The 13,342-nt window shown below is 42.8% G+C and overlaps 1 protein-coding gene across 1 annotated transcript in view; it reads left to right on the plus strand.

The window, feature by feature from the left end:
• The first annotated feature begins 1,548 nt into the window (after positions 1–1,548).
• LOC126259295 (carboxyl-terminal PDZ ligand of neuronal nitric oxide synthase protein-like) overlaps positions 1,549–13,342 on the plus strand; it is a 470,145-nt gene continuing 458,351 nt past the window's right edge. The window contains exon 1 of the mRNA XM_049955956.1: positions 1,549–1,616. Coding sequence (XP_049811913.1) covers positions 1,557–1,616 — 60 coding nt within the window. The 5' untranslated portion in view covers positions 1,549–1,556. The remainder of the gene's footprint in view (positions 1,617–13,342) is intronic.

Genomic DNA, 13,342 nt, shown 5'->3' on the forward strand with positions numbered 1-13,342 from the left:
AGGAGGCAAACGAGAAAGCAGAAATCTCATTAAATATTGTGCTTGAGAAAATTGCAGAAACCGCTAGCTGTTCCTATCACTCAATAAACAAAATAAAGGAAGAGGAAAGAATTAGCTATAAGTACCGCGTAAGGCTTCACTGCGTCCGACAGATGTGGAAGAAGAAGAAAATCTCTCTCATTTTACTTACACAAACACACACACACACACACACACACACACACACACACATACACATACACAAACCCCTCCTCCATATCCCGAAACCTTCATAAATACCTACATAACATTATCATTAACTGAAGCCAACTGCATACGAAGCTCTGGTGTTTAGTCCAATAAACAATAATCAAAGAGTATTAAGCAAAATTAAACATGTTAAACGTAATTTCAGTGCTATGATTGTAGGTGAAATATCATCCTGAGTTCTTGCAAACACGTGTCAATTTTGAAATAACGAATACGTGCTACTGTCGTTATAGTGAATGCAATATAAACAGATATACATAAATTCTTTGAACATTAACTCTTTAGTCAGACTCTTTGGTGTGTTTACATGCTGGAAAGCACATGAGAGTTGCTGCCTGTGACAAAGTTTGTGTTGTGCTATAGACTACACCGACTGGAAAACATAAATTATATTTTCCAGAGTAATATGTGCACCCAGAATAAACCCATGAATCCTGATAAATATGATTAATTCCGCCTTCCCACAGCCACACAATCCCACAGTGCTCTCAAATTCATTAAAAGTGTATACCGTCTGATGAGTCGCTAGGCGATTCGAGACCGGTCATGATAAATAAAAACTGAAGCAAGGCGAAAGGTGAATGGTTACAGTTATTTCGGGGAACCTTGAAGAAAATTTAATTTATTGGTAATATTGCCGAACAGGTTATCGGAGGACTGACACATAATTCGCAAGAGACACATGTGCTTTTTTTGCGTTGTCAACGTTGTAGTAAGCGATCAAGTCCAGCGAGATACATTTTTACGCCTTTTTTGTTGTACGATATTTGCTTCCGGAAGTGCACGTTCGATCTTGCTGTTCTTTGGCTGGTCCTTTATTTATGTGTACATATTTCTATTTCGTTACTTCCGCGAGAAACTATTGACTCTGAATGTTTATTTTTCTCGAGTAATCGGTGGTACTGAAATAACGTTTAATGCGACAGTTTGCAGTCTCGCTAGCCGTAGCTTACAAGTTACGTACGTTTCTGCACGGCTTTCAGCTGTCGAACTGCACCAGCGCTATCGCACTGCTGTAGTTTACACTGGAGCCCCAACTACTACTGTTTTCCCCGCCCCCTACCCTGGTGTCTGCACAGCTACGGGCCGACATATTTTGTGCTCACTCTACTTTTATTCCTTCCCACGCTTAAAGAAAATCACATTTAACCATTTTTTTCATTATTCCGCTGATTTGAAAATGGTCTTCCTGTCAGCATAGTCCTCACTTTGTTGTTATATCTTGTAGTATCATGTGATGCTGAAAACGGAGATGTGCTGAACGTTTTGCTGACTGATTTCTCCTTGTGTTGCAGTACATTGGGACCATGGATGTACCGCGGCCCAAGAGCCGCGTGGAGATCGTCGCCGCCATGCGCATGATACGGGTGAGTGCCGCTTGTTGCTGATACGATGTGCTAACTGTAACCTTAATGCAGACCAGACAGAGCAGCTCCATTCGCCAAGGCCAGCCAGCTGTCGCAACTGGCACTGGAATGCTTTCCCTCGAAGCTCTGTAAGAGGAAGAAATAAGTATACAGGGTGATTCTTACTAACGTCAAAAACACCCGAAATGATGTAAATGACGCTCAGACAAGTAATTTAATATGAAACACATTGGGCCGCAGATGTCGGAAAATACCACAAATGTTGAACACGTGACGTCGCCAGATAACGTACATCGCCGCCCGTGCAGCAGTTGGGCTTGTCAATCCAACCTCGTCGGCAGGGGGCAGAGCAACACATCGTCCGTTAGGGTACTCTTTTTTGTTCTTGCATGAACCAATGTGATCGCTCCCATCAGATCACTGAAGTTAAGCGCTGTCGGGCTTTGCTAGCACTTTGATGGGCCATCGGATCTGCCGAGTGTTGGCAAGTGGGGTGCACTCAGCTCTTGTGAGGACAATTGGGGAGCTACTTGATAGAAAAGTAGCGGCACCTGTCACGAAAACTGGCAACGAGCGGAGGAGCGGTGTGCTGACCACATGCTCCTCCGTACCCGCATCCGTTGACGCCTAAGAGCTGAGGATGACAGGGCGGCCAGTCGCTACCATTGGATCTTCAAGGCCTGTTCGGTGTTTGTTTTGTTTGTTTGTTTTATTATACAAAGCGATATGGTAGTGCTAGCGGTAGTGGTAATAAAAGACTACAATGAATAGGTTTTCATTTACGGCAACAGAGTATCCTAGTGGAGTGGTGTGCGGTACTGTCCTCTTACATCGACAGTAGGATCGACAGACCAAACCGCTGCACATATGATGAGATACGTCACATGTTCAGCACTTGTCATCCACCTTTGGGTTATTTCCGTCATTTGTGGCCTCATGTGTCTCTGCGTCATGTACGTCGCTTCGGGCTTGTTTAAATATTAATAAAAATCAAGTTTTGGTGAACATCAGCTAATTGAAGAGAGAAAATGGAAACGTACCAGTTTTTCACCGCACGTTTGCAGTACTATAGTGGTCTTGGTACTGTGTTGCTTGTCCCTAAACTTGACACAGGTCCACAACCGTGGAGAAAGTGTTTCAAACATGCGTTAGTACACTGCACGTGGTCTTTATACCAAGCTGTGCTTCCCTCTGGAGCTTCAAAATTTAAAAGATATGGGAAATACTTCTTGCTAACTACAGTAGTAACAGTTAAAAACACATTGCTGTATTTCTGTCCTTACACTAACATAAATAAAAAGTAGTGCTTCAGCATTAATAGTATTCGAAACAAAAACTTTACTCTTGCTATTTTGTCGAAAACTGGCGATTTTGACACCTTGGCTGTGTACAAAAGACAATTTTATTCTTGCATGGAAGGAAACAGCAACTATTCACTGTTAATAATGCTGTTTATTTACAAAAAAGAGCCGTTACCGATTTCGTATTGACAGTTTCATCTTCTAAGAGCTGTCACGTTTATATAGGGTGATTCAAAATTTGTGTTACAGTCTTCTAAGGATTGTACAGGGAACTCAGCTGATGAAGTTTTGATAAGAAACACGTGACCTGAAATGTATAGTTAGTATGTAAGATAAGTTTCAAGATCAGATCACTTTGAAATATCCTACTTCACGGCACGCATATAAGCTGAGAAGTGGGCGCTGTCACCAATCACATAACACGTCCGTCCGAGAACTTGGAGAGTACTTGGAGAAATTTGTTACCTTCGAAACGAGGAGGGCTGTCTGTTGTGCTTCATGAAAGCTTGTTTATGTATTGTATGGCAATACAAACACAAAGTTTACAAAACTACTACGCGTTAACATCCCTCCAGTACAAAACAACACAAATTACAACAGCTATACATGGATATAAAGGTCTTTCATGTATTTTATAACGGGTTCCCGGATTCGATTCCCTGCGGGGTCAGAGATTTTCTCTGCCTCGTGATGACTGGGTGTTGTGTGCTGTCCTTAGGTTAGTTAGGTTTAAGTAGTTCTAAGTTCTAGGGGACTGATGACCATAGATGTTAAGTCGCATAGTGCTCAGAGCCATTTGAACCATTTTTTGTATTTTATAACATCACTCGTCGCTATGAGGTAATCTTCGAAAGGACAACTGGAGGCACGTGGGGACATGTCGATACAACATGAGCAACTGTGTGTCGTTCCGCACCACAGTCACACGATGCTGATGAAGATTTGCTCCACTTGTGGAGAGCGTCTGCTCATTGTCCATGGTGTATTCGGATGCGGTTCAAGGTAGTCAGAATTGCCCGAGGCTGGGCGAATCTAGGGGGTTACTCCTGGATGCAACGCAGCTTCAGGCGTTGTAGGGAACAGTTTTGTTGTCAGCAGCGTTTCCATTCATAGACGGTACTCGATTCAGTTTCCGTGAGAGTCCTGACTATGATGAGATGGGGTTACCTTGATCTTAGTCTTTTTCGCTCCGCAGGAAATACGTCGTCCATTATTGGAATGTCGGTTTTATTAGCACTCTTCCGGTATTCACGCAGTAGCGCTCTCTTCCGTCTGATATGAGGATGTGGAGTGTAGCTCAAGACAGGTAGCCAGCATTTGGGAGTAGATCGTACTGACCCACTAAAAATGCATGTGGTTTCGTTAAGTTGTACGTCTATCTTTTATTCGTGTGGAGTGTTAAGCCAGAGAGGCGCACAGTATTCTGCTGCTCAGTATACCAAACAGAGTGCTGATACCCGGGGAGAGTCTGCTGTCGATCCCCAACGAGAGCCACAGAGCTTTTGGGGAATGTTGTTTTTGGTTTTGAGCTTAGCACATGTTCGTGTCAAGTGCTTCTTTAAAGGAAGAGTCCTATCTAGAGTGATCCCTAGGTATTTTGGATGCATATTATGATGAAGTTAGTCTCCTTCAAAACAGGCATCGAAGGCTCTGTGTGCCAGTCTCTTGGACAGATGAAATCATGAAACTTCTGTTTTATTTGAATTTGGCTGTAACCTCCATTTACGGAAATAGTGGCTTAACACGTCTAGATCAGGAGATACACATGTATATAAAACAAGAGATGAGCAAAGAAGTATCCCTGTGGTAAGCCATTATGCAATACTTCTGGGTAGCTAGTGTCTTTTTCTGTAGTTACTGCAAATGTCCTTCGAATTAACATTGAATACTACCAATTCAGTGAACTGTGGGTGAAGCACGATCAACAGGGACTTACATGCTTTGAGCGAAAATAGTACATTGAGAATGACTAGCTTCTAGCCGAAATCTGGATCTGCATAATAAAATTTAAAAAATGATGTCTGATTGCTGCAATCTATAATTTACAACTTATAATTAGTTCTCAATGGCGGAATTGGGCGTTAGTTCGTAGGCTGCTCTGATGCCTTTCCGGGCTTGAGTAATGCTATGTTCTTCGATTGCTTCATTTTTTATGGGACTGAAACAGATGTCGTAATGTCAGAGAAGATATCCGACAGCCATCTTTTTACGTAGATACCAATGCACAGAAGGAGTTCTAGGTGGATTCTGGCGCTTCCCAGCGCCTTTCCGGGTTTTAAAATGTTAAGAGCAGCAGACATTTCATATATGGAGAAAGTTCTCTAGAAGTCAGATTGTTCATTAATATTCTTTTTGAGCGATGTAAGTTTGCGTCTTATTTCTCACAAGCACTTTATCCCTTAGTGCATTTGATGTGGACAGTCCTATTAGCTGATATACGAGTTGTTTCTTACTTTAACTTTGTTTCCAGTCAACATTAGCTGATATACGAATTGTTTCTTACTTTAACTTTGTTTCCAGTCAACTTGCTTAGTAATGAACATGGTCTTCTACTTTATGTTTGAAAATTGATTGACTCAACAGTCTCTGTGCACCTAATGCGTCTGGCAGTACTGAGGTTATGGAGTAGGTTATCTGCTATTCCCCAGTCCTCGCTTTTTAGAAATGCATCATAATGTTTCACAGGAGTTTCATTCCAACGTGGAATATATTACTTCTGGTAGCCCCTAGGTATTGCCTTCTTTGCTGCACTTAACATAGCTCCACCCCCAAGCCTCACATAGTTTTTTTGCTTTTGGGGAATTCAGCCATATTTTTAGCAAATGCTCCCACTTTACTTTCTGAAGTTCCACCTAGGTCACGGAAAGGATTAAATACAGAAGTGGGATATTTGTCCCTGATTCAGTTAAGATTGGACGGTGTTGGCTTTGTGGGAAGTCTTTTAATATGAACCGCTGACTTCGGAGAGGTAATTTATTTTCATTAGTTGTTACAAAGCACAGATCGGGATTGTACTACTGTCCACAGGCTGCCGATACGAATGTTCCTTTATCCTTTCCATCAAACACCAAATATAAGCTGACCATTTTCATCACTTTCCTCATACTTTAGTTGAGTACGGTGGCCGTTGAAATCTCCGAGGTATATGGCGGAGTGTTGTGATACCGGGATAACCTATGGAGGCCAAGAGATACCTGGGGTGTTTGTACACATTAATTATTGTTAGTCCTCCTATTTTTACTGTAACTTCGCGGATCTCATTGAGATCAGATACAGAGCAAAGATGTGCATTCTTGATCGACAATCGTACGTATGTTGCCGCTCCATAGTCACGGTGGTACTTTGCTCCTAGTAATTCAAAACCAGGAATTTTTTCTATCTGATTCATTTGATCTTCATTATCAGTATATATTTCGCGAACAACGACAACCTCAATGTTGTATTTTGATAAAATCTTCTGTAGGACTTCGCATTTTGGTTCACTTGTGCCTTCAATGTTGATTTGACATATCTTGATAGCTGATCCAAAGTTTATAGCTGGAGGGTCCTGGGAAGAATCGTGTGAGCCCATGTCTTTTGACAAATTCATTTTATCCAGGAAATGCTTGAGACTATCCGGCTGCCTCTGCTTCTTGGTTTTAGATATTTGTCTTGAAGTGACAGTTCTGGAGCACCACCCAGAGACGACGTGTGACTTATGAAACGCCACGGACGCGAACAGTCATTGGCCCGCACTACACTCTCCAGTTTGAAGAGGACGTCCTTCGTCACGTGGAGGAGAGGCCGAGGACGAGTACGCGAAAGATTGCCCATGCCATGTGCTCGTACAGCACGCAGATCAGAACACACTGCCTTCACTGTGTGCGCACCGTGATGTGGGAGATTTCAAAGCGATCCGATCCTAAAAATGATTTTACATCCAAACGGTACATTTCCGGATGTGAGTTTCTTATCAAAACTTCACCTACTATGTCACCTCTACAAACCCTAGAAGCTTGTAACAGGATATTTCGAATCACCCTGTATTACATTTGTTGTTGTTTACATTAGCTGTTGAGAAAGAAGAGCTACAACTAATTTAAAAAAAAATCTAATATAAATGTGAACAATCTGAAGACGAAACTGTCGTTTGGAAGTGAATAACAGTGCAATTTGTATGAATTGATAATATTATTAATAGTAGCCGTTTGTTACTTTTTTCTTCTCAAGAATCAACTTGTAAAAGCTTTCTTATTGACACCTAAAACCAATCGTTACAACGTTCTTAATAAAGTACTTATTTTCTAATTTGTCCCATTATTTTTTGCAGTGATGCCTCGAGCAAAATAGTTCCGTGTTAACAAAAAACTTCCTCAGTCTTTTTGAATACATATCACTTACGTACGATCAAGGATACATCGACTTTTCTTTCTCCTGAGAAATGTCAGATTTTCCCATTTCCACTCTTCAATTGACTACTTTTGACTGTCACCGTTAGGCATTTATTTTGTACTTCGAAACATCCTTGCCTTTGAGAACGGAAGACACAGCGAAGATAACAGTAAGTAGTATCATGTGAGGAATAGTTAGGCCTTTCATCATGGGTGAACGATTGTTTTCCCGATAGGAAAGTAGTTTCAAGACAGATAGTGCTACCATCAACCTCGGTGTTGCAAGGAAAACCGTTTTAGGATCATAAACAGTATACGCTTTTCCGCTTGAACTTAGACTCGCTGTTTGACTCGGTAGTCTTACAAAGTTTTTGTGATGATTTATGCAGGGAAAACCTTAAACGGAATTTTTGACTGTCTGACAGTCTTCGGTTAGGGGAAACCTGGCACGGACAGCGTTCACACCTCTACCAGAGGGTGAATTAACGTCCCCTTAGCTACAGCTCCCCAGTGAAACACGTGTATATTGTGCAGAGATATAGTAAAACTGGATGTAAGCTTACCTACTAGCTCCGAAACCATTGTCTAGGAAACGCCGGCACAGCGAAGTAAAACCGTCTGTAACAACATTTGCTGCGAAGCGTATGCGATGCCTGGCGTAGTTATGGAACCATAACGGCTCCAGGAAATCCGGGGCTATTATTTTGTGAACACCAAAAGGATGTGGATTCTGAGCTACAAAGTGTTACTCTGCTTTTGTAAGGTAATATTTGTGGCTTCCGGTCGACGAATATATCGGAAATTCACCTGGGAGACTCTAGAGAGGCAGTGTGAGGTGGCTCAGGAGCTGGGTGATCGAGGACAGTTCGGATTTATTTATTTTGGTGAGACAACCAATCAAAAGATATACCCGGAAAACGAGTGGACAAGCATGAGGGGGTGAGTTGGATGGGTGGAGGGGGAACGCTGGCACTCGGAGTTTGTCTGTTGAGAGCGGGTAACGATTGCGACTGGAGAGTAACCAGCACGAAGAGAGAAGTTCGCAATTCTACCTGCAGCAGAGGAAAGCGAAGAGACGTAGTGCGATGGTGATTCGGATTTAGAAAATTTTCTTTGCCTCACGTGGTGAACTTTTTATAGTGATTCTGGCGACACAGTTTTTAACTAAAGGTTTTGGTTGGGGGGGGGGGGGGGGTAGCATTGTTGGAGACATCCAAACTTCGGTATGTATATTTACGCGTCTAAGTAATTGTCATAATTCGTGTGATACACTATGGCCTGTATTGACTCTCGAATGTCCTTGTCTATGACGAAAATTACCTACATGTTTGTATTTTATGCAAACATCTAAATCGTTGGCGGGGAAGATGAAATTTACAATAGTTTCTGATGGAACAGAGCCTGTCGTTGTATAGTTTTGTTTATAGTCTTTTCGCAAATCATTTCAGTTGTAACAAGGATTGATCGTATAGCTCACATTTAAAACAAACTTTTGCTTTCACATGTTCACAGCATCTTTCGGACGCAGTTGTTTATGATTCAGTCCAAATATACATGTACATCAACATTGTACCTGACAAATACCGGGTGATCAAAAAGTCAGTATAAATTTGAGAACTTAATAAACCACGGAATAATGTAGACAGAGAGGTAAAAATTGACACACATGTTTGGAATGACATGGGGTTTTATTAGAACAAAAAAGAAAAGTTCACAAAATGTCCGACAGATGGCGCTGGACTGCAAAACGTCAGTGACAATCGTGTATAAAAGGAGCTGTAATGAGAGAGAGAATCAGATGCGCCAGCAGTTGCAGCATGTTGACGTTACCTGAAAAAGTGCTTTTAGTAAAGCTGTATTATCAGAATGGGGAATATGCTAGTTCAGCGTTACGATCCTACCGCCATTGGAAGGGGATTCGAACGGGTAAAGGTCCGTAGACAAATTCAATTGTGGCGAGAATGATTTCGAAGTTCGAAGCCACGGGTTGTTTAGACGATAGACCCCGTAGTGGTCGATCGAGGACGAGGCGTAATGCTGCTGAGACAGTTCAGGAAGAAATGGAGACTGTAGCGGGTTAGTCTATGCACGGGGAGGTCAGCGCTCGTGCAGTCGCACGTCGCACCGGCATTCCATACACTACTGTTTGGTTGGCACTGAGGCGTACCCTCCGATGCTATCCGTACAAAATACATCGGCATCATGAACTCTTACCTGGCGATTTAGTGAAGCGGAGGGCATTTGCGGTGTGGGCGTTTCAAAAGATGGCGGAAGATGACGATTGGTTGAGTAACGTGTTGTGGACCGACGAAGCTCATTTCACGCTCCGAGGATCTGTCAACCCCCACAACTGCAGAATTTGGGCTACCGAAAGCCCTGGAACTGTCGTGGAAACTCCTTTGCACGACGAGAAAGTCACGCTATGGGTTGGATTTACCACATCTACCGTTATCGGGCCTTTTTTCTTCGAGGAAATGCGTGATTCTGGTTTTGTAACTGCTACTGTGACGGGTGAGAGGTACGCCGATATGTTACAGAATCGCATCAGCCCCAGCCTGGTTGATAAACACCTGCTGGAACGTACGATGTTTATGCAGGATGGCGCTCCACCCCATGTTGCTAGACGCGTGAAAGATGACTTGCGCGCGTCGTTTGGTGATGATCGTGTGCTCAGCCGCCACTTTCGTCATGCTTGGCCTCCCAGGTCCCCAGACCTCAGTCCGTGCGATTATTGGCTGTGGGGTTACCTGAAGTCGCAAGTGTATCGTGATCGACCGACATCCCTAGGGATGGTGAAAGACAACATCCGACCCCAGTGCCTCACCATAACTCCGGACATACTTTACAGAGCTGTTCACAACATTATTCCTCGACTACAGCTATTGTTGAGGAATGATGGTGGACATATTGAGCATTTCCTGTAAAGAACATCATCTTTGCTTTGTCTTACTTTCTTATGCTAATTATTGCTATTCTGATCAGATGAAGCGCCATCTGTCGGACATTTTTTGCACTTTTGTATTTTTTTTGGTTCTAATAAAACCCCATGTCATTCCAAGCATGTGTGTCAATTTGTACATCTCTATTTACATTATTCCATGATTCATTCAGTTTTCAAGTTTATACTGACTTTTTGATCACCCGGTACGTAAAATACTAACATTCACGAAATAGATAAAAAATACATAGAACTGCATTTAACTATTATGCATTACTGTATATACACTGACGGAAAAAAATCGGAACACCAAAAAATAATTAAAGGAGAGTAACGAAATTTTGGGAATACATTCGTCTAGGGAACGTATTTAAGTGATTACTATTGCAAGATCACAACTTGATGTAACATCGAAATAAGCCATTGCAAATGTGACATGCTGTTACATTAATAACCGATATAGCCGCCAGAATGTTGAATGCAAGCCTGCAAACGTGCATGTAATGTGTTGCACAGGTGCCGGAACAGTTTGTCGGATGGAGTTACATGACTATTGAACTTCGCCAGTCAATAGCTCTGTTTGTGGATGACGCTGAAGCTGTCGTCCGATAATGTCCCATATGTGATAGATTGGAGGCAATCTGGTGATCGATCAGGCCAAGACAACGTGTCGACACTCTGTAGAGCAAGCTGGGTTACAACAACGTATGTGGGGGAGCGTTAACCTGTTGGAAAACTCTCCCATGAACACTGCTCCTGAATGGCAGCACGACAGGGCGAATCACCAGACTGATGTACAGTTTTGCATTCAGGGTCCATGGAATGATCACGAGAGTGCTCCAGCTGTCATATGAAATCACACCCCAGACCATAATGTGGACGTTCAGTGTGAGCACGCAGACAGGTTGGTTGCAGGCCTTTAACTGACCTCCTTCTATGCAACACATAATCATCGCTGGCACCAGTGCACATCAGAAAACACAACAAAACTCCACACACTCCAATGAGCCGTGGCTTTACACCACAAGTTTTTAATGGCGGTGATTTTGGGTCAGTGAAATGCACGCTATAGGGCGTCTGGCCCTGAGATGTTCTTGAAGTAACGAGCTGTAACAGATCGTTGTGTCGCTGTGGTGCCAACTGCTGCTACAGATGCAGTACGATACGCCAGAGTCATGCGCCGAAGGTGATAGTCTTCCCTCTCGGCAGCGCCATGTGACAGTCCGGAGCGCGTTTTTCTTGTGACTGCAATATCTCAACCAGCTTCTTGTAGCCCTGTTACACGACATCGTTGACGCAGTCAGTGAGGTGTTTATGTGCTGCCTTTGTCGCATTAAAGGTATTCTTGACTGAAATTAACATGTCCAATCGCAGTGGTAACTAACGCTCGCGTCCGTTATAGTGTGTATTTAAAGCAAACATGATTTGCATCCTCATAGTCGCGCTACTATGGCCATTCCTATGCAATTGGTGCGAAATTCTGAATAGCCATCATCTTTATGGTGTAAAAACACGCCTACCAACTTTCGTTTATGTCGCAGAACTGCTTCTTGGTGTTGCGAGTTGTTTTGTCGCCATTGTATTTATTCATAAATCAGGTGCTGCCATCTCACGACCTATGGTGAGCTGCGATTTTAATGATGACGATAAGAGACATTTTTAGTATCTGACATCCCGAGTATCCCAGCCCGGGTATCGATATGGAGGAATGGTAAGAGAACTTAGGCTTCATATCATGGCTCCTTCCGCAGCCGCTAACTTGTCACATGATCATTCCACCGAAGCGAGAGTGCCTGCAAACAACGCGGCCCGTCACTTGGCAGGTACTTCACGTTATTCTGTGAAGCATGCGATACGCGCTATTAATAGTAGAGTCGTTGACCTCGTCTATGTTAAGTTTTCGATTCGGGTTGCTCCCTGGAATGTTTGTGCACATTTACGACAACTTTCGCTACGCTGTGATCTTTGAATCTGGCTAGCCGTTCAAATTGTGAACTTTGCTGCCATCGACCAGATGCGCTTTGTGTTAAAGATGAACACCGTAAGGAACCAGATGATGAGTGAACGTTAGAAATGCATGGTACGATGCCCATGTGACGAATAAAAACATGTAATGTGATTGGTTACAACTATAAACATGTAGCTACAGCATTCTTATTTTAGACATATGAGCATATCTAGGATGTTCCGTGCGTTTGATCACCTATTAGGGTGTCCCATAATTCATAATGAAGTTTGTGAAGGAAACAACATAATCGAGTCGCGATTTAAACTATCGCGTTAATACGAGTGTTTGTTACGTAGTTACCGTGCAAAAACTTCTCTCTACGACGACCGCTATTTCTATTTGCATAAATTGCGTTGATGGAGTTCATGCTGACACACACAACCAAAAATATTTGGTGTATGATGAATCATTCCCGCTGCACCCATAACTCGGTCAGCCAAGTCGGTCTCCTCTCTCGTAAACCATTCTACTCATGTAGCCTCCAGTAAAAAGACTGAAGGAGTCAAATCCGTCGACCTCGGAAGTCAAACACTAGAACGACCTTGACCTGTCGACGTTTCCCGGAATACTGTCGCGAGATTTTCTCACACGAAAATCACAAAATGTGGTGACACCCAGTCTTATTGAATCCTGACTCTTCACGAGTGCTCAGCGGTACACTCTCTATAGGAAAATTATCTGTTTCAGACTGTGGGGAGGGGAAGAAGGATATACTGTTCAACGAAATCACTATCGATGATACGTGTAGATACTTCGATGTCAACACTGTTACTAGGATTCACAGAAATGTTTTATATGAGAGTTTATTTGAACCCGAATGTCGGCTGCCGTGTGCGACGTCTTCATAAGACCTATCAGTATTAGTACGAAAGTGAAAACCGAAAAATTACACTCTTTTGTGTAACACGTGAATGGACCGATTCCGGACGTACATTGCTATGTAGCACATTGTTTATTCCGTCCCTGTAGCGCATCTATATTACAATAAGTATTGCGAAACACCCTACATACGATCAGTGGCGGCTACTGTAAGAACACAATAGCATGTAAACACCCTAACTTTCGACACCTTGCGGGCTCGTCGGTTATTTTTCTTTGAATGCTGTTAA

Source organism: Schistocerca nitens, chromosome 5, assembly GCF_023898315.1.
Source record: "Schistocerca nitens isolate TAMUIC-IGC-003100 chromosome 5, iqSchNite1.1, whole genome shotgun sequence".
Lineage (NCBI taxonomy): Eukaryota > Metazoa > Arthropoda > Insecta > Orthoptera > Acrididae > Schistocerca > Schistocerca nitens.